The following is a 21,103-nucleotide window of genomic DNA, read 5'->3' on the forward strand; positions in this document are numbered from 1 at the left end:
GAGAAAGTTGTAGATCGGTTTGCAAAACCAGTGATTGGACATTTTCGAACTTTGTATCTGTTAAGTATTAACGTTTTTCTGCTAACTACAAATGCCCGCGAAATACAAAAAAAAAAAAGAATACCACGTGACAAACCCGCTCGCGTGCCAGTGCGCACGATGATTCTAGTGCTCCTTAACGTTCAGAATATATACCAACGACCGTAGCACTTGCCCGATTGTGCTGTCTCGACAGGGTCGCAACGATGGTGACACCTTGCGATGAACACGTTTTGTTATCGGCCGCAAAAGCGATAACCGCTGTGACTGCTTATCACCGTCATTAACCGGTGCGAGGGAAGCGTATCGTTCGTACCCGGAACGTCAAAGAGTGCCAAAATCACGGGTGGGTTTGTCAAGAGGTACTTTTTTGTGCATTTTGCGGGTATTTTTGATTGATATGTGGGGTTTAACGTCCCAAAACCACTATATGATTATGAGAGACGCCGTAGTGGAGGGCTCCAGAAATTTAGACCACCTGGGGTTCTTTAACGTGCACCCAAATCTCAGCACACGGGCCTACAACATTTCCGCCTCCATCGGAAATGCAGCCGCCGCAGCCGGGATTCGAACCCGCGCCCTGCGGGTCAGCAGCCGAGTACCTTAGCCACTATACCACAGCGGCGGGGCTGCGGGTATTTTTAGGTAACAGATTAGCACTAATAACTAACAAATACAAAGTTCGAAACTGCCTATTCGGACGTTTTGCAAACCGATCTACAACTTCATCAATACAATTTTTCTTTCCATCTTCGAAACTTGAAATGTTAGTTAATTAAACAGTTCTAATTAAACATTATTTTAGAACACAATAAATAGCCTAACTACAGGGAACGGTCAGCAACATGCATTTGGTCGCGTCGTAATTGCATGTGTCGGCATATTTTTAAACTCTGGCTAAAGATAGCTGGGGCACATAACCCTTTGGGGCGCGCAGGAGAGACAAGGGAGCGCATGGCTGAACCTCGTGTTACTCTCTACCCTCTTTCCTTTCCGGCCTTCTCCTCTATATTCAAACACGTCAGTACATGCGAAGACTAGGATTAGAAATGAATAAAACCGCATGGATGTTCACCGGCTGTTACAAGGCTGTAACAGCCAATGATCTTCCAATGGAATAGTGTTCATTGAAGAAAACATCCACAGCATTTTCGAACGTGTGGTTTTGTGCTTCCGATGCGACGTGATCCATCAGAAGAGAAAAAAAAAGCAAACCAAGAAGCGAAAGAAAGCAAAACAACACGGGAGAGCGGCTTTTTTATTTTTCGGCTACTTCAACTCGTTTGGTGAAGCGAAATCTAAAGCTTGAACACACAATGAAAAAACTGTTCATTCAAGTTGGTTGGTACATCACGTGGCGAACACATCATAATGATAATCATAGGACGGCACTGAGTACGAGATTGTACCACGTTCACACTAATGTTTTATATACTGCGCTCCCACTCTCCAACTTATACGCGGCGCAGCAACGGTTGAAATCTGTAAGCGCACCAAGGACAACGAAAATGAACACCTCTGTTACCATTTTCCACTCGACCGAAGCACGCATCAGCAAGAATCAAATCGGCACGAAACGCTGGGACTAATTACCTCGCACAGGCGATTGAAAAGTACGTCATTCGTTATAGACCCAAGACATCTGTTGAAGTTCAGATGCAATCACGTAATATTTAGCCCACGTGTGACGCTCCATCAGATGAGAGATGAAATCCGCCAACGCACCATACCTGTGGTCGGGCGTGGCCGCCAGAAAGACGTGCGCCAGCTGATGCGCTCCGTTCAGAATGGGCGGCAGGCAGGCCAGCATCTGCACGTAGAACTGGAACCGGCCGTACTCGCCGATGTGGTCCAGAGCCTTGGCCAAATCCATGACGGCGACACTGCTAAAACAGTGCGGCGGTCGCTGTTGCCGAGGCCCTGCAGGACAGCTACGAAGGGAAACGTTTCTTCGTCTCACGGCGTCGTGTTCGATGCTCGCCGACGATAGCTGCAAAGTCCAGCCGGTGTCCGTGGTGTCTGGTAACTGTTGCTGTCTGCGGAGCGCCGGCTGTGAGAACAGTCACGCCATCATGGTAGGCGCGCAAGAAGCAGCAGCATGCGGCAAACCGAACGCCGGAACACGAGACTGAGCTCGCGCCGCACTCAGTCGCGCGCCTGAGGAAACTGGGGGGGCGACGCAGGCCAACGCTAGCAGCGGCCAAAAGCTACGGCGGATGATCGACAACGCTTATCTCCCGTGCATCGCGGGGCCGCCGGCCGTTGATGAAAGGATGCCGGCGGCGCGGTGTGCTCGAGAGAAAATTCTGCCCCGTCATGCACACAAACGCCACGGCGTGAAAGAGCTCTCTTCGCAGAAATTCCAGTGTCATTGGTTGTGAGCGATTATTCGAGATAGATGCAAAGAACTGCTTCCAAGCACGGGACGCGTTCTATCACGGAGCCACGCTACGGCTTGAAATCGATTCTCATGTATTCATATAAAGCGCCTTACAAGAAAGTCATATGTATTGTCAGAAGTCTCCTCAGCACGCAATATTGCCTGGCGGAATGACAGCATAGCGCCAGGCGTCACAGCGAGTGCGACGAGTTTAAAGCTGCCCAATCATTACGGCGCGAAGGTGCTCCTGGCACGAAATGACGCAATATAGTGGCCCTTCCCTGATTCGCGAAATGAACAGTCATGGCGTGTGGTGGGCACTGCACAACGGTACTACGGACGATAGTTATAGCACGAGAACAGAAGGACGTCTCAGAGACAAGTAGGACACGAGCGCTCGTGTCCTTGTCTCTGTGTCGTCGTTCTGTTCTCGCGCTATAACAATCGTCATGTCATACCAACTAGCCCAAGCTGCCACACTTCTACGGTACTACAGACTTGCAGTAGGCATTCCATGATAGTTTGAAACGGCCTGAAACGTTCCTTTCCGTGCGGCACGGATGAAGGCGACATGCACGGGGCCTGATTACGCTATTACGTTCCATCCTTGAAGGTGAAGCGTGCTCGAAGCTTTTCCCGAAAGTTTGAACTTTTAACGCTTTCAGCCAGGGTCGTAGCCAGAAAATTTATTAACAAGGTAGGTGGGGGGGGAGGGGGGGGTGTTCTTATTTTAAGGCGCCCCTTCCCCTCCCAGTAACACTCTACCTGCACACACACACATGGCTGAATCCAGTGCTAACAAGGTGCTCAAAGGCTACAAAAAGTAAGAGCTTGACTTAATACGTACAGAATTCTAACAACTAAATAAACTTCGAACATTTTGGGCATACTGCAACACCTATTCTACATATAGCTGGAAACTTAACATTATGGTGGGCATGCCAAAACGATCCATTCAATATTTTTTTTTTCGTGGCAACACACATGCCGTGGGTTTAAATAATGCCCACGAAATATGTATAGGGTAAGCTTTTCGCCTCGCCCCACCACTTAGGCGACTAGGTGGGGAGGGGAGCAAAATAGCCTCCCCGTCCCGGTGCACAGGTCTATGCCCACTAGTTTTCTAATAGGGAAAGAGCTGCATTGGACCACTGCTTGGTAGTTTGGCCACACTTTTCTACTCTCTGCTAAATGAATCTCAAGTGATGCCGATTTTTCACTCTCAGCTGCATGCGAATATTGCAAACCTACACTGGTGGTCACGCCTTGTCTTCCCACCAAATAATCCAAGTGTAATGGAGTGAATCATCGAAAGAGATTACAAAGCTACCAGGAGAGGTACATGTAATTGTACCTTTTATGTGCTTTATTCCATAAATGTTCATCGTAAGTAAATACAAGTGCTCAGTAATGTCTATGGTTCAATGTTAGTTCGATACATGTTTTTAAACTAGATTCTTTGGTTTACACAACGAAAACAATGACTTCATTAAGGAATACACGGTAGCAGAATACTGCGGATAGGCTTCGACTGCCTGAGATATTTTTAACCTGCATGTAGTGCTTGATGGACAAGCATCAAACTCTGGATCTTTACTCAGCAGCACAAAATACGATCACTGAGCTAATGTGGCAAGTGGGTGGCAGCGTTTAATAATTAAACAAAGAAATTATAAGTACATGGTACATATACAATGTTCTGCCTCTCTCGTTTGTCCAGGAAGAATCCCAGTAAATTATGAAGATATTTATTTTACAAAAGGAATGACTGTACATGCACATATGCAGTCTGATGGGTAGTTGTGAAACCGGAGAAGACAAATGTGAGAATACGGCCTTGCTTGACTCGTGAATTTTTCGTGGCTTTCTTTGTGTGTATGCTTAACGGTAGGCACAGTGCAGCTTGGTCTTAAGCTCTCATCGCTTTCTTTCTTTTTTCCACAAGTACACTGGAGCAGAATCCTTTGTACCTTCTCGGACTTTCTTCACAGGTGGGTTCTTTTTGTCCTGTGTCAATGAAAAATAACATCAGCGACATTGGTTGTAAGGTACACCAACTGGAATGTGAGAAAATTTGTTCAAGGCTGTGTTCACTCATAATGCTGTCACAGGTAAATATGTGAACAGGAGAATGAAACGGCAGAGACACCTCATTTCTAAAAGTGTAGCATCAGACGTCATTCAAGAACATGGTACGAAGCTGTATAACATGTTCATATGTCATAACATCTAGTCAACTAGGTATATTGTGAGAGAACATTCAGGCAGCAAGCCACTTCTTTATTGACACTCGAGTCTAAGCTCTGCTACTCAGACTCAAGCAGTGATGATGATTATCTACAGGTATACGAATAATGCTCACAATATATTCACATGAAAAAACTGTTAAAATTCCATTGATTGATTGATTGATATGTGGGGTTTAACGTCCCAAAACCACCATGTGATTATGAGAGACACCGTAGTGGAAAGCTCCGGAAATTTTGACCACCCGGGTTTCTTTAACGTGCACCCAAATCTGAGCACACGGGCATACACCATTTCCGCTTCTATCGGAAATGCAGCTGCCACAGCCGGGATTCGATCCCGCGACCTGCGGGGCAGCAGCCGAGTACCTCAGCCACTAGACCACAGCGGCGGGGCATTAAAATTCCACCTAGACATAAGCTATATATAAGGTATATTCATTTAAAGAAAGAATAGATGACCTGCAAGTGAAAATAAAAGTCAAAAGGATGTATTGTATGCTGTATTTAGGGAAATCATAAGCAAACACGCTGGACTACAAAATAGTGTTCTGAAACGCACTGAGTACAATTCATCATCATAAAGATGATATGCTTACTAGTGCCTAAACTCAGGACGCATATGTGGGCTGCCTCATAATCGATATATCAGAGAAGACAGTACGAAAGCAGGAGACAATGTGCGTCACTGTGTTGGATACTTGGAACATTTCCTAGAGAGTTTTTTAACTAGCTTAGTGAGTCCACTTAAGTGCTTGATTCATTTTTGAGTCTACAGACAATGCACAGAGCAGCCAATTTTAAAATAATTCAACTCGCATCCTATACCTTGATTCCTTGTGTTCATTAGGTTTAATTAACCAAACATCGCACATGCCATGAGAAATTTTAGAGCGGAGATATTCACATGGGGCTTTTTTTGACAGGCACCCAAAGCTATGTGGACTAAACTCTTTAGTAGTCTGCTGTTATGGCTAGGTCCAAATAGGGAGGTGAGAATCGTACAACTGTGCCTTAACTGTTGAAGGGACACTAAAGAGAAAAACGATTGTTTGTGTATAAATAAAGTACAATTTAAAAATCCCCATAACACCACTCTTACCGCAAGACGATGCTTGTTAAGCGAGAAATCGTGCGAGAAAAAAAAACTGCAAATGAAGATTCCGGCAACAAACACTGACGTCATAGATTTTGAAGGCATCTACTGCATGGGCATTGGCAGAATTTTGTCTTAGGGGGGGGGGAGGGGGTGCAACCACCAGGGTTGCATCATGGTGAGAGAGAAGGGCGGGCACTGGTATGACGGGGGGGGGGGGGGGGGGGTGCTCCTCACGTAGCTTGAGGGAGGCAAGTGCCCTTATTGCACACCTCTGCTGACGCCCATGGTCTACTGGGTCCCATGTAGCTTCTAATCGATAAAAATGAAGTACAATGTTACCTGTAGGTGCTATAGATCTATCAAACAAAGTTTCGAAAAAATTTCGAGCCAATGTCGTGAATATTTCAGCATAAAATTTAAAAACGAGACTTCAACTTTGATTTTCTCTGGTAATAATAAACTTATGATACAGAAACTTATGGTATAAAAGTTCTCAGAGTGCAGTTCGTCAATCTAAACCAGGTCACTGCTTCTCTTTAGTGTTCCTTGAAAGGATTAAGAATTGGTTTAGTTGGCATATCAAGTATTGTTGTAAATGTTAGTGTCGGTTGTGATATGGTGAAACAGATATGAGTAGAGGAGGAGGAGGAATAAATGAGGAAGGACAGGGAGGTTAGCCAGTTCTCAGACCGGCTGGCTACCCTGTGGATATGATATGAGTAGGATAAGATATGAGTAGAGACACAAGTGAGCATAAATATGCAGATTGAGATGATGATATGGGTGCAGCAAACTTACAAGGAGCTTCTTTTTCACAATCATCTTCTGCTCGACCACTTTGAGCTCCTTTTGCCTCTCCAGTCGCTTGGTCAGCTCTCTGTAGCTCTTCTTCATTTCATGGGTTGCTTCCTGAAAACAAGAAAATAGCCCTTGAAAATAAGGTGTAGGCTACAAATGTGAAAAGCATAAGCACTGAGTGATCAGGCTTTAACATCTTAGTGTGCTAAGGGCGCATTCTAAAACGAAGGGCTTTAGGTTGATTCTGACTGCTTACAGTCATCCACAAGCACTTAAATGAGCGCACACTAGCCGTCTCGCAATCTTATTCAATGTGCAAAAACATGTATGAACATACAAATTTGAAGCTTATTTGTCTCATAGGGCACAGAGGTGGCTAAAGCGACCTGTGTGTCACCGTCCCTGCTTTGCTGCCCGTTGCTTTTTAGGGGCGAAGAATCTTAGGGTCGAGGCTTGTCCATCCACATTTGTGTCTGTCATAAAGAGATACGTGGATGTGAGACACCGAAGTGGTTTAACAATAGACTAAAATCAATCATAATAGTGATGGATGAGTGTAAAACACCTGGAGGCACAAACCATTTATACTACCTAGTCAGCGACTTCAACGTACACATTATGGACCGTAGGACCTAGCCTTGTCATCGGTTATTACTGTTTACTGTCATGATGTATAGAAAACCGTTGCTATAGTCGAGACATATGTGTGTGTGAATAATGAAAAGAAGACATAACGATAAACTAACAACATTCATAATTGTGATGAAACAATAGGAAATGCCTACAAGAACAAACTCTTTATACTAGTCGGCAATTTCAATGTAGACATTATGGACCTTAGGACCGAGCTCCACCCACTTGTCGTCATTCAATAATAATATCAGGGGTTTTACATCACAAAATCACCATATGATTATGAGAGAGTCTGTAGTGGAGGGCTCCGGAAATTTTGACCATCTGGTGTTCTTAAATGTGCACCTTTTCACCTCCACCAAAACGCGACCGCCGCGGCCGGGATGGAACCTGCGACCTTCAGGTCAGCCAAAGAGCCGCTGATCCACCATGGCAGACCAGTCATTATTCACTTCAAGGGGATGCTTTGATTTTCTTATCTCACTTTAGCGTGTCTTCTAGGGTAGATTGGCATGCTATGAACATAAACCTCGGTACTCACCTAAAGTGAAAAAAAGGGCACAGTTTATTTTTGGATTCCGTGCTTTCATTACATTAACGCTGGAGAAAGCCTGCCATCGTTGAATGTTCAATTGCTTTGAGGAAAGTAAAGTAGAGGATACAAGTGACTAAATTATATTGGGTCTGAATTATTTTGGATGAACCAAGAAACCTAAATGTGTTCAGAGTGCTCAATTCAGATCAGATCAGGATGTAAAGCACCTGGAAATGACCAATCAGATGTACGAAAATAGTACATGGCACTGTAGCTCCAACTTGCCTTAATCACATCCTCTGGAATATCAGCAATGGATTCCTTGTGAAGGGTTTCCAATTTGGGTCGGTTGAAGGCTCGGTCCAACAGAGATGGATGAGTTTCCAGCTTCTTGGCAAAATCAAAGTTTTGAGCTGCAAAAGAGTAGACAAACAGACATTCCATGCAATAACACAGTGAAACCTGAAACAGTTAGAATAAATTATATGGCTTTCTCACTAAGACGTTTTATTAAGGCATGGTACATGTTTGACCATTAGCAAGTGTTTCTGTCATTGCAAAAGCTTGATGCAAAGGCTTAAGCCCGGAAATCCATGGTGTGCGAAACCTTTCAAGTGTACCTTTTGAAATGTCAACAAGTTAACAAATGTTGCCATTATATTTTAATATATTTCATTCTATGTTCATTTCAATGCTTATTCTCATGTAGCAGCCATGAGAAGCAATAATCAGGTGAAACCTTTCCCAGTGCTTCTAGAACCACTATGAAGTGCAAACCAGCACTATGCGTATGCACATATTTGCAAACGCAATCGCAGAAAGCGAAATACCTAAATACAAAGTGTCTGCAGTACCTTCCTCTTTGGAGTCCACAAAAAATGTGTGGGTCTTCACACGCCCACCACTATTATCGAGAAGGTGGAGATTGGCTCGGAGTCTTTCAATTTTCTAGACAGAGAAGTGAACAAGACGACTAATTAGCATAACAAAGTGATGACTACAGCGAACTATTAAAACACGAACAATGCTGAACAAACATGGCAGACATTCCTGGTACCCAGAAAAGAGAGGAAAAAAAGATATACTTTATTCTCTATTCATGAAATGCCCCTCAGCACCCGAGGATGTTATCGCGGGGGGCTACATAAATGAATGACATACATCATTGTACGCACACAAAATACATCAATAACTGAAATACACCTTTGTTCACACTCATAATACGGTTATTTTCACACATAAATACATCTTCATTCAGCATACAGCACGGGATTACAGCATTGCATAAAATACATCTTTATTCGCACTATGTACTTGCTTTTCAGTTAGCTTATTCCACTGTTTAATTGTTGTAGGAAAAAATGAATTAGTATAAATGTTCGTTTTAGCTTGGTATTCCAGGATCTTGTAACTATGATCAAAACATTTTGATATGTAATGAGGTTTATATAGGTAAATGTCTTTATTAATTGCAGTTTTATTATTGTAAATCAAATAAAGAAACTTCAAATCTCTGTTTATGGCAGCGTGTCAGAAAGACACTCCCATCCTGGCTTAGCCTTCATTGCAGTGCAGCTCTCCCACCTTCCGTACCGTCCCAAGACGAACCTAGCAGCGCGATTCTGAATTCGTTCAAGAGCAGCAATGAAGGTTACCTCGGCGGGGTTCCACACGACACAATCGTATTCAAAGATAGGTCTAATACAAGTAGTGTATGCCATGCGTTTTAAATTCCCATGCGAACATCGCAGGTTTCTTCGTATAAAATTTAAGGCCTTACCAGCTTTCGCTATGAGAGTGCCCACCTGGGGCCTCTATGAACACTCAGATGATAGTAGCACACCTACATACTTATATGTACTATCTTGTTTCAACTGTACATTGTTCGGATGATACCGTGACTGAAATGGTTTCATCTCTTTAGTAAATGAAATATGCACACACGTTGTTATACTCAAATTCATTTTCCATTTGATACACCAGCTATGAATCAGTGATAAGTCTTTCTGAAGTTCTGTTGCATCATCGGGATCGAAATTGTTTCTGTACACAACACAGTCATCTGCAAACAACCGTATTGAAGATGAAATTCCTGCAGAGATATCATTGACATACTTTTGCTTCGGTAACACGTTTCGTGGTGACGTAGTTGACATCTTGTGTCTGCATAAGCTTGAGCTGTGCCGGCGTGAATTCTTCCCCTTTCACTCTGTCGTGGTGCTCGCCTCCCTGAAAGTTAAACGAGGGGTCACGACATGCACTATGACAGAAATGACTACACATCGTCTTGTGCACTAACTTACATCGAGTTTGGCGTTGACCATGTGAAAGTAGAATTCGTCCGGATTTCTTGTGAGCGCTCGCTGGCGCAGTCGCTTTAGTCGCTTTTGTTTATTCTGGTAGTCCCTGCGAACGAGGAAATGTAACACACGTGTTGTTGGGACGCACGTTATGCACAGGCGATGGTGACAATAACGGCTCTGATATCAACCAGAGGATTACCTCGCTCTGAGCTTGTAGTCTTTCTTTTTCTCCAGCACACCAAGGTGACGCCTGGCCTCGGGCTGTAAAGCAGGGGGATCACGCACAACGCTCAGTACTTATGTTTCATCCATAAGACAGGTGGAACGAGAATCTATACTTACCTGCTGTCGCTCTTTGTGTATCCTCTGGCCCGCCTTCGCTGCTTTTGCGAACGAAGACATCTTTACAGCAGTTGATGAAGCAACGTAATCAAGTCAGAAACACGCAACTCAAGAGAAGAAGTAGGCAGCAATCATAGAGCCGTCGTGGAAATTTTAACACTGCACGCCACCATACTTGCATAGCGATGACGATGGGTACAATTAGCTCCAAAAGGGCATCAAGTAACCGAAACCGTAACCACAACTTGGAATTCTCACAGCAGCACAATGTATGTGTTCTTCTGATACAACCTTTAAAAGAACTATTGTTACAACGATAATATATAGATAACATAAATAATTACATGTCTGAGGTGTTTAGTGTTTACACGCTTGCTTCCAGCAAAACAAATTGCCTTCAAGATCTTTTTTAAATAAGTGTGCGTGCTTTTCACCGCACACCTTATTGTCTGCGAATGCCACGAATTGGGCGGCTTGTGAGTGCCCGTACTCAAGGCCATGGAACCCGAACCAGATAACGCCTTGTTCGCAACTCTAAACTCTCAATCGTCATTCCTCACAACAAGAACAGTAGTTCTTGTTCTGATCATAATGACGATTGAAACGAGACATGCATCTCGAGAACAGTGGTTGAGTTTACTATAAAGTCATCACACACAATAATTACTTGCAGAAAGTACGCAGATGAGTGTCTCAATGGTCAATGCGATCAGTTTACAATAAGCAGGCTAACGCGGAAAAAGATGAAACGCAGTGAAGCAAACACGCACAATGCTGCAGCACAGCTAACATGAACAACTCCATCAAAAAACGAAAGAAGAAAAGACATACTATAAGAATCGGGCATACTATGCACAAGTACGAAAGTAACGCATTTAAATTCATGCACAACGAATTCAAGGATGATGATGATGGTTGAAGTTAATAGTATAACTAATTCTCCATTTTCAACGCTGAAAACGAGGATGTACTTAGGCCCCGCCGCGGTGGTCTAGTGGCTAAGGTACTCGGCTGCTGACTCGCATGTCGCGGGTTCGTATCCCGGCTGCGGCGGCTGCATTTCCGATGGAGGCGTAAATGTTGTAGGCCCGTGTGCTCAGATTTGGGTGCACGTTAAAGAACCCCAGGTGGTCGAAATTTCCGGAGCCCTCCACTACGGTGTCTCTCATAATCATATGGTGGTTTTGGGACGTTAAACCCCACATATCTATCAAGGATGTACTTAGTTTGAGTTACATTAGAGTAGAAACGGGGGCGGCGCAAGCGGGAAGCGTGGCGCTTTGTCCAAACGGGAAGCGTGGACAAAGCGCCTGCCCACGCTTTGTCCCTCCAAGAGCAAACATAGTCAAACGACAACGCATAACTACACGCACCAGCGCTGGCAGTAAAACAGTGACTTAATTATACAAAGTTGTGCCTATGAAAACGACAGTGTGACCATATGTAATAAACTATGACTATACATATATCAGCAGTTTCTATAAAGGGAAACTAATATTTATAGTCACTTTCTGGTAGAGAAAAATAAAACATGTCGGCTTAGGACGAGAAATAGAGATAGGTAGGGAGGGGAGAAGGCATGTAGAAAAAAAATCAGGAAGGTTAATTTGACTACGTCATTTGCTACCCTACTCAAGGGGGCAGGGAGGAATAATGAAAGGAAGTAAAAGAGATAGAGAAGGAGAGACACATTGCACACCGCACACACAGTGCGGGGTTTCAGAGCTGGTCGGTCAGTGACATATTGCTTTCGAGTTACTGCAGGAGGGCTCGTGTGGATTTCTGCGCTGATGTACAGTGAGACCACGCCCGCAAGTTCTTTTCTTGGGTATAGGACCAATCATCGAGTCTCCTCAAGGCACACTGGAGAGTCTGGCGAGCTCGTTTATATTGGGGACAGTGCGCAAGCGATGGTCAATAGTCTCAACACAGTTGCTGTTATTGCACTTGGTCACCCATGCCAATGTTAGTAAACGTCACACCAACCAAGAGCCGATACAGCATTGTTGCGTTACGTCGCGAAATCTTTGATGGCAATTGTAGTTCGCTCGATATATCATGGGCAAGTGTTCTATCGCGAGGACTAAAGAGACAGCGTGAAAAAAGAAAAATACACCACTGTTGCGGCATCTGATTTATAGTGTCGATTCTCCGTTTTTCTCTTTTCTTTATAATTTTTAAATGCCTCTTTAAATGTAATTTATTAATGCGTTTCACACGCGATCTAGCTCTTTATTGGTGTCACTTATGAAATGTGCGTCGCAATACCTAAGATTATCGTCAGCACCAAATTCTATAGTCTTGCTATTAAAAGTTTACTACCGAGAAAGTGTTGACGCTTTGAGAGCATACTATCAAAAGACATCACGCAACTATACATAAAACGTTTTATCAGAATGGAATACAGACGAATTTTATTTGGACAGCTCTCTTCGCTAACAATCTTACAGAAGGCACGTTTAATGTGCAGCTACTCGTTCTCGCTTTCCGGTACGAAACACGAAAGATACGGCAGCTAAAACCGAATTCGGACACCTGCAAACGATGCGCCAACACCGGTGCGATTTCAATTTTAACTAGAACACCAAACAAAGCGCGCGCGAGCGCCCGTTTGTCTCGAAGGAGTATAAGCGAAAAGAAAGACGAAGCGAATTCTCGTCGAAGGCGGCGCACGCTCGGCGAGCAGGAAACGCAGAGCTCTGCGCAAACAAGAAGCATCCTCAGCCGATCGTGCACGGTAAGAAACCTCGCCTCGCTTCTCTTCTTAAGTCGCTATGCGGGATCACTGCCATTTCGACGTCCCAAAACGCGCACAGGCTCATTGAATTCCAGACGTTTCGCAGACACTTACTGCCGTCGGTGCTAACGGTCCTGGTCCCCCACTGGAATTAAGCGACGCCGCAGTAACGCAGCTCCGCGCAAAAGCGCCTTGCTTGTACCTTTATTTCTGCTTTTCGCACCAAGGCGCATGAGATGGAGCCGTTCACGGATTTCTGATGTTAGAATAAGAGGAGCCCCGCGTAAGAGCGTTGCTGGGGCGAATCGCAACTGAAGTTTAACGAAGGCAACGCGAATAGTAATGTTCCTAAATGAGCTACGTACCCTTTTTCGTTCTTTCCTTGCAGACCGTTATGGCATGGTGCACGATTAAAGAGGCGCTCTTTTGCGAAGTACGTGCTTAACTTCCAGCGCAGTTCCTGGGTCGGAAGTTAACGACACTCCGAAATAAGGGGAATCTGTGAGTATACGTTTTATTCGCTTGCTGCCGTTGTACATTCATATGACAGTCGCGTGTCGGCATTATTATCTTCTTTGTCTTTTTTTCAATGAATGCTATTCATTCAGTAATTCGAAATCTCCCAGTCCACGTTTAGCACTTGGCTTCAATTTTATTAATTACGATGTAAAAATATTACTGATACCATTAAGATGGCCTATCAACTTTAAAATTCCATTGTAAATCATTTTAACATATGGTGTAGTATAGCGCAAATTCGACGGGGACACAGAGGACACGGAGGCGTTGTCCTCTGAGTCCACATCGAATTTGCGCTACTATACACCACATGTTACAATATCTCACCAACTAGCCCAGCTGTCAAACCTATTGGACTCCATTGTAAATGTCTTTTTTATGTATTATATCAAGGTTATGTTACTATGTCATTAACATACACTAACATTGAGAGCCGTTATGAAAGGCTTTCTCGCGCAACATCATCTTCGAAGCACTGAAAGTTAAAAGCAAAGTTTTCTGATGAGGTAGACTCATAAAAAAAAAAAACTGCCGGCCACTAGATTCCGGCAGTTTTTGTGCGTCTTCGTAAGCGTTAGTACAAGTCATACATCGCGACTAGTTGGTATTTAGACTTCTCTGCCGATGCGAACAGCTTACATGATCGCGTCCGCCAGCCAGCTAGCGACATAAAACTAGTCAGCAACCGCGATACTGCACTGACTTCATTATGTCCCTTTTCGGTTCGCTAACGCTTTAGCAGACTATACGTCACTATGAAAAACCTGGTATATTAGAGTCGAATTGCTTATGACTTCCAAGAAAAATACAGCGTGTCTCTTCCTCGCTTCGCATTGATGAAAAATCTATGAACACGTGGTGCCACTGTAACCGACGTGCTGACAAGTGGCACTGTCTTCTTCTAGAAGGCAATGTCTTGAAGACAAAACCACTAGCCGAAGCGCTGGATACGGTGACAGTCACTCTTCAAGGGCTCTCTTATCTCTGCAAGCGTCCATATTCCCCCGGCCTTCTGCCTTATTTGGATTTATTACTTCTTGTTTCAGACGCAGGCGCGAGAAAGACAAAGCGCGCAGTGCAGATTTGATCCTACACACACACGTGACATCCGCCATGAGCCGAGGAAGCCGAACGGCGACGCAGCGCCTGCGACTCGAGTACACCAAGCTGCTCCGGGAGCCCGTGCCGTACGTGTCGGCCCACCCGCTGCCGGCCGACATCCTCGAGTGGCACTTCGCCGTCAAGGGACCCGAGAGCACGCCGCTCGAGGGCGGCGTGTACCACGGCAAGCTGCGCTTCCCCGCCGACTTTCCCTTCTCGCCGCCGTCCATCTACCTGATCACGCCCAACGGACGCTTCCAGTGCAACACCCGGCTGTGCCTGAGCATATCCGACTACCACCCGGAGTCCTGGAACCCGTCCTGGTCCATGTCCTCCATCCTGACCGGACTGCTGAGTTTCATGGTGGACGAGACGCCCACGCTCGGAAGCCTGGACACCACGGTCGAGCAGAAGCAGAAGCTGGCGCGCGAGAGCCTCCGCTTCAACCTCGAAGACAAAGTCTTCTGCGAGCTGTTTCCCGAGGTCGTCAAGGAGACCCGTGCGGCCCTAGCCGCTGACGCAGCCGTAAAGGGGGACTGTCCGCAGGTTCCCTGAAGCTACCGCTTCTTCCTGGGTGCTCCCGCATGTCACATGTTCCTTAACCTCCTTATTACTTCTTTACGATATGTAGCTGATTATGTAAGTACCGGTCAGAAACGTCCTCTCCCCGAACTTAGACCTCTGTTTTCGTGGGGTTGATCGAATCGTCAAGATAAAAACATCAGGGGCATGTGTTTTATTAACGATGAGGCCAGAGTTCGCAACACGTTGGCGCGTCAAGGAATAAGGCCGATAGACATCTTACTTCGCATCGCTCGCCACTCTACGAGCTGGTCACAGTGCACAGGCGACTCGTGTGACAAGTGGGACGACTGCTACGCGGGTCTTCGCACCGTGCAGCCAGTTGCACGAACGCAGCTCGGTAACTTTTCAGGAGGTTAAGGAAATTGCCCATTAAAACGTGCCGTGAGCGGAAACGTCTTTGTTGATTACTCAGATAAGCACGAGTTCAGGACACGTGGCGTTACGCCTTTGCGGAAGAACGAATTTCAAAAGGCCCCTAAACAGGTTCTGAAGATACAAAAAAAAAACAACATAGAAAACAAGCACTTCATTCTCTCTCGGCGTTTCGGTACCGGTCATCTGAAGATTCGTTCTTCCTGAAGGGCGCGCAGAGCTGAGGCGAAGCGTGCGATGAAATTCGCGATATACATGCTCAAGCGGAACAATTCCCAGCTATATGTAAGTCGGGAGAATGCCGCCTCCTGTAACACCAGCACCACCAGCATAATCAACAAATTACAGTGTTGTCAAGAGCATGAATTTTGGCGTAATTTTTGGGAGCGGTAATTTTACGGTCTGCATTCCATGACGAAAAAGAAAACGGTCCACCCATTACAAAGTACTTCGACATATTTAAACATCATCAGCAGCACAACTATAAACAAAGTTAACAGCTGGGTATATAGGTTCACGTGTTGCCCTATACGAAAGCATAGTAGGCCCTTCGCTGATTCGAAAAAATAATTATGGAATAACTGGCACTTAGCAAGTGTACTATAAGTATTCAATGATACTCTAAAACAACCAATGTTGCGTGCACACTAGTCGGTTTTATTACGCGGACGTGACGTACTCTTGAAGGAGCAGCTGAAGCGTCCTCCAATTTTGTTGAAATATATAGTTTCAAAGCAATTTCATTATTTTTCAAAAGTGATACCAGTGTGACGTAATTACTTAAAGCCCGTTGTAATTTGTATTGTAATGAATTATTTAGGAAAATCTTTGGAGAGTAATCAGTACTGTAAGATAACTTTAAGATATTTAAGTGCCAAATGTATTAAGTACCTAAATTAATTGGGTATTTAAGGTGACCTCACTGCAACTCAACTGATTTTTAATTAATTTACGGAATATTAAATAGGTGTGTGAGTTGGTTTCATTTCATTTGCGCTTAAATTCGCACCTCGATTCGTTATAATTAGTTAATTCTAGCTTATACAAGTACTATGGTAAAGAAAATATAAAAAACTCACCTACTTCTCAGCCAATCCTCTGCATCGGATATAAGTTATGAGATGAGGAGAAGAAGAAGTGAAAGTAATAAGGGGGCAGCGTCAAAAGGCGAAATGAAAATGACTAGATAAAGACAGGACACGCGCTCAAGACAGGAACAGCGCATGTCGTGTCTTCATCTCGTTTTTTTGTATTTGTTCTAGCGCTGCCATTTAGCGTTAATTAAGCTCAATTAATTAGTTTTTACGAGTGATTTTGACATCTCTGTTATTGGCCGATAAGGAATCGTGCATTAGGAAACACTATTGCTCTGAACGAACGGGAACCGCTCGACCTTCACTGCGAAGGTGGCCGAGAGTGAAAAAGTTTGGAAACGTACGTGGCAGACCGTGCAGGGACAAGATGTCTATAGCCAGAGGGGCCAAGAGCGGAAGTGTGCAAATCGCGGAAACAGGCGCTCCGGCGTCTCGCGGAAACAACTGGCATGCCAGTCGGCTGGCGTTTAACTGTGTCGAGGGCACTGCGGTGACAGCCGCTAATCCACTCTGTGCCGCTCTGTCGCCATACAGATTCGACGAAGTATATAGTCACTGCTAAAGCACTGGTTCGCGTGTATTTGAAAGTGCACACGAGAACCAATGTTTTAACGTGACAGCGTTGAAATAGTTCCGTTAGCGGAAATTCCAGCAACAGCAACCAAATTTCCACAGCTTGTCAGCGCACCAGGTTGGGCTATAGTCGGTTCTGCATATCGAGGATGTGGATGCACTTTGAAGACTCGTACAGAGAAAAGACAGGTGACGCATAACGCTACTTTGAAGTTATTTATTAGGAAAAAAAAAGAGGGGAAGCATCCTATACATATGCTTAAGCACATGACACAGGGCCCGCGCATTACGAATTACTGGACATTCAAAAAGTGTACCTCTTTCTTAGATAACTGCAATCAAGCTATGCTTACACATCATGCTCCGCGTTCCCAAATCGATTTGGTATCTACTATGAGTCTCACCGAGTGATTATTGTTGCGGGCTATGGCGGTGCACTGATAAAATTTCAGAGGGAGAGAGAGAAATAGAAAGGCAGGGAGGTTAACCAAGCTTGGCTCGGTTGGCTAATCTACATTTGGGGTGGGAGAAAGGGGAAATAATAATAATTGATATGTGGGGTTTAACGTCCCAAAACCACCATATGATTATGAGAGACACCGTAGTGGAGGGCTCCGGAAATTTAGACCACCTGGGGTTCTTTAACGTGCACCCAAATCTGAGCCCACGGGCCTCCTTCATTTCCGCCTCCATCAGAAATGCAGCCGCCGCAGCCGGGATTCAAACCCGCGCCCTGCGGGTCAGCAGCCGAGTACCTTAGCCACTAGACCACCGCGGCGGGGCGGGAAATAATAATAGAAAAGAAGAAGATAGAAAGCATCTTAGGCAGTGAATTGCGAGATGACCATTGGAACCATTCTTGACACTATTTTCAATTTGTTCTCTTAGGTGCCCTTAAAAACGTCGCCAAGTTTACCCCTACGTGTACATTTCCAGAAGAAAGTGGAAAGTTGTAAACTACGTCCTTTTGGCGCTGAACGAATTTTAATACTAACAATAAAACAGTGCATGTGGGCGGTAAGGCCACTCTCGGGAAGCTGTTTCTGCCACCCCTTCATGTGACCTGTATACCGTCTTGGAAACAAAAAGTTGAATATCTGATAATAGTAATTGTTTGAGGAACGTCCAAAAGCCACAATATGAATATAAGGCTCAAGAATAAGAGAGAGAGAGAGAGAGAGAGAGAGAGAGAGAGAGAGAGAGAGAGAGAGAGAGAGAGAGAGAGAGAGAAAGAGATAAAGATGCAAGGAAAGGCAGGGAGGTTAACCAGACGCACATCCGGTTTGCTACCCTGCACTGGGGAAGAGATAAAGGGGAGAAAAGAGGTTGCAGAAAGATGAGAAGGTACACACAATCACGAGCACACTCGGGGAGCACACACAGTCTACAGGCGGTCGCTGAGGTTTGTTGACTTTAGGTAAAGTAGCAGTGCTTTAGTTGCTTTCTGCGCAACTGAGGCAGATGACCAAGGTCCTAGTATCTTCTGCACACAAAATGGTCCGGGGTCAAGTCGATTCAAAACCATCCGGAGCTGGCATCACTGTGTGTCGTAGCAAGCGCAGCTGCACAGGACGTGTTCGATGGTCTCTTCAGCTCCGCAGTAGTCGCATGTAGGAGTGTCTGCCATACCAATGCGGAAGGAGTACACCTTTGTAAATGCAACACCCAACCAAAGGCGGCATAACAGTGTCGCATCGGAGCGGGAAAGTTGTGAAGGTAGCTTTAGCTTGAGCGAAGGATCCAGTTCATAAAATTGACACCTTTGGAAGCTGGTAGACGACCAGAACGTGCGTGTGAGATCTCGAGCCAGCAGGTAAATTTGTCTTGCTGCATCATTCCTTGATAAAGGAATCGGGACTACACGGGTTTCTTCATGGGCTGAGCGGGCTGCATCATCAGCTAATTGATTTCCGGTAACTCAAGAATAAGTTGCATATGAAACAAAGCAGGCAAGCATTTCACTATATACTCTGATTCACTGATATTGTTTTTTGTGTAAAGGGCTTGGTCTAATCTATAACTGCCGCGTATAGTGAAAAAAAAAAAAAAACCCCGAAAATATTCTCAGCGATACAACTCTTACGAGTACTCTAGGAAGGTTGTTTCAAATTTTGGATAAATCCAGCCTAGAATATTATGTGTGTGTTTCCTCTCTCTTCTCCTTTTCCGTTTTTTTATTTGTCTATTTTCTGTCGCGACCTCCATATTGTGCGGTATATTCTGCTCGGATATGCTGCTGGACGTTTCACGGTCAGGCTGAGAGCGCGTTCACCGAAGCCAACCGCCCCAATTCTCAAAAAGAAAAAAAAAGAAATCCATAAAAGAGAGTGTGATCGAGTCGTTGTTGTGATGCTTCGATGGCGTGTTACAAAACACGCGCCGCAGAAACAAAAGAAATGTAAATTGCAACCAGATGGCCACGACGCGCGCTACATAATTTCGGGAACCGCATGGCTTACCCATGTGCTCGCTCATGCCTCACAGTCGAAGTTCGAGAACGAACGAATCCTCTTTACAGGCCATTCGCACGCATGGCACGGGAACCTCGTTTACTGCAGGGAGGGGGGGGGGGGGGGTCTATGTAGCTCGATCTTGTTTTGTATTGTTCAGCAACAGCCCGGTTCAATCGCTGCGGAGCCGAACGTGTTCTATAGCATCGTGTCGTTTGCCCCGCCGCGGTGGTCTAGTGGCTAAGGTACTCGGCTGCTGACCCGCAGGTCGCGGGATCAAATCCCGGCTGCGGCGGCTGCATTTCCGATGGAGGCGGAAATGTTGTAGGCCCGTGTGCTCAGATTTGGGCGCACGTTAAAGAACCCCAGGTGGTCAAAATTTCCGGAGCCCTCCACTACGGCGTCTCTCATAATCATATGGTGGTTTTGGGATATTAAACCCCACATATCAATCAATCAACCAACCAATCAATCAATCAATCAATCAATCAGTCAGCATCGTGTCGTTTTGACTCGCGTGCTGGCTGCAACCACAATAGGCGCGCGAATTCGCGCAAAACCTGCGACTGAGTCTCATAGTTGCGTGATTCTTGGCAACGACGCCACGAAGCGTGACTTAATGTGTGGGACTCTCCTATGAGCACGAGAGCCGAGAGAAAATTTCGTTTCCGATCCGCGAAGCGGAAAAGGATAAAAACACTTGTCCGTGTTTATTTTATTTGTTTACAAGGCAGAGCTTTACACAGTAATGCTCGCGTGGCGGATAAAAAATTCATAAATATAAGAAAGCGGGTACATCGTCTGACACGGCTGAATTTTGTCTTCATATATAGACATGCACATGCGAGTTCTGTCGAATCGTGTCGTTATTATTAAGCGGATTACATCTGGGTTAATTCCGGCGACATGGTTTAAGAGAATTTTATTTCCAGATATATCTTACACAGCTTATGTGCACACACAAAGATGGACAATGATGATTATGCGTATATACAGTGCAAGTTGTTATATACAACGAAAATAACTTATTTGCGTATGCAGGAGTGTACAATGCACAAATTGTACAACAAAGACAGGGCATTCATGAACATCGAGATGATTAAACTTATATAAACAGTAAGGCTATATGCAAAAGCAAGGGGGGGTCATTCACAGTGTAAAGTGATGTTTTTGCATTCATCTGTGAAAACAGTTTGCTCTCGTGCTCAAGAACAATATTACACATAAAAGACACGTTTCTAATGAAGAAAAGGAAAATACGCACTGTAATTGGACAGTGGTACAAGCTCTAGCCCAC

General features: G+C 44.9%; 3 protein-coding genes across 4 annotated transcripts in view; 1 reads left to right on the forward strand and 2 right to left on the reverse strand.

Moving 5' to 3' along the window:
* The window catches only part of LOC119174915 (organic cation transporter protein-like), a 20,937-nt gene extending 18,587 nt beyond the window's left edge, over window positions 1-2,350 (reverse strand). Inside the window, exon 1 of the mRNA XM_037426046.2 lies at window positions 1,770-2,350. Coding sequence (XP_037281943.2) covers window positions 1,770-1,912 — 143 coding nt within the window. The 5' untranslated portion in view covers window positions 1,913-2,350. The remainder of the gene's footprint in view (window positions 1-1,769) is intronic.
* Window positions 2,351-4,151: 1,801 nt separating this feature from the next.
* On the reverse strand, window positions 4,152-10,557 carry LOC119174913 (putative U3 small nucleolar RNA-associated protein 11). 2 transcript variants are annotated; one of them, XM_037426044.2, is made up of 8 exons: window positions 10,376-10,557; window positions 10,233-10,294; window positions 10,034-10,136; window positions 9,846-9,959; window positions 8,585-8,678; window positions 8,016-8,143; window positions 6,563-6,673; window positions 4,152-4,426 (listed from the first exon to the last, which is right to left on the reverse strand). In XM_037426044.2, the coding sequence occupies exons 1-8, from the start codon at window positions 10,433-10,435 to the stop codon at window positions 4,337-4,339; spliced, it is 762 nt and encodes a 253-aa protein (XP_037281941.1). In that variant the 5' UTR covers window positions 10,436-10,557; the 3' UTR covers window positions 4,152-4,336. The 2 variants fall into 2 exon arrangements, with proteins under 2 accessions (XP_037281941.1, XP_075751058.1); XM_075894943.1 differs by having other exon boundaries at window positions 6,563-6,669; window positions 8,012-8,143.
* Window positions 10,558-13,007: 2,450 nt separating this feature from the next.
* Window positions 13,008-15,709, forward strand: LOC119173482 (ubiquitin-conjugating enzyme E2 J2). The gene is made up of 3 exons (XM_037424287.2): window positions 13,008-13,112; window positions 13,501-13,613; window positions 14,678-15,709. The coding sequence occupies exon 3, from the start codon at window positions 14,745-14,747 to the stop codon at window positions 15,285-15,287; it is 543 nt and encodes a 180-aa protein (XP_037280184.1). The 5' UTR covers window positions 13,008-13,112; window positions 13,501-13,613; window positions 14,678-14,744; the 3' UTR covers window positions 15,288-15,709.
* Window positions 15,710-21,103: the final 5,394 nt, after the last annotated feature.

Source organism: Rhipicephalus microplus, chromosome 5 (assembly GCF_043290135.1).
Source record: "Rhipicephalus microplus isolate Deutch F79 chromosome 5, USDA_Rmic, whole genome shotgun sequence".
NCBI lineage: Eukaryota > Metazoa > Arthropoda > Arachnida > Ixodida > Ixodidae > Rhipicephalus > Rhipicephalus microplus.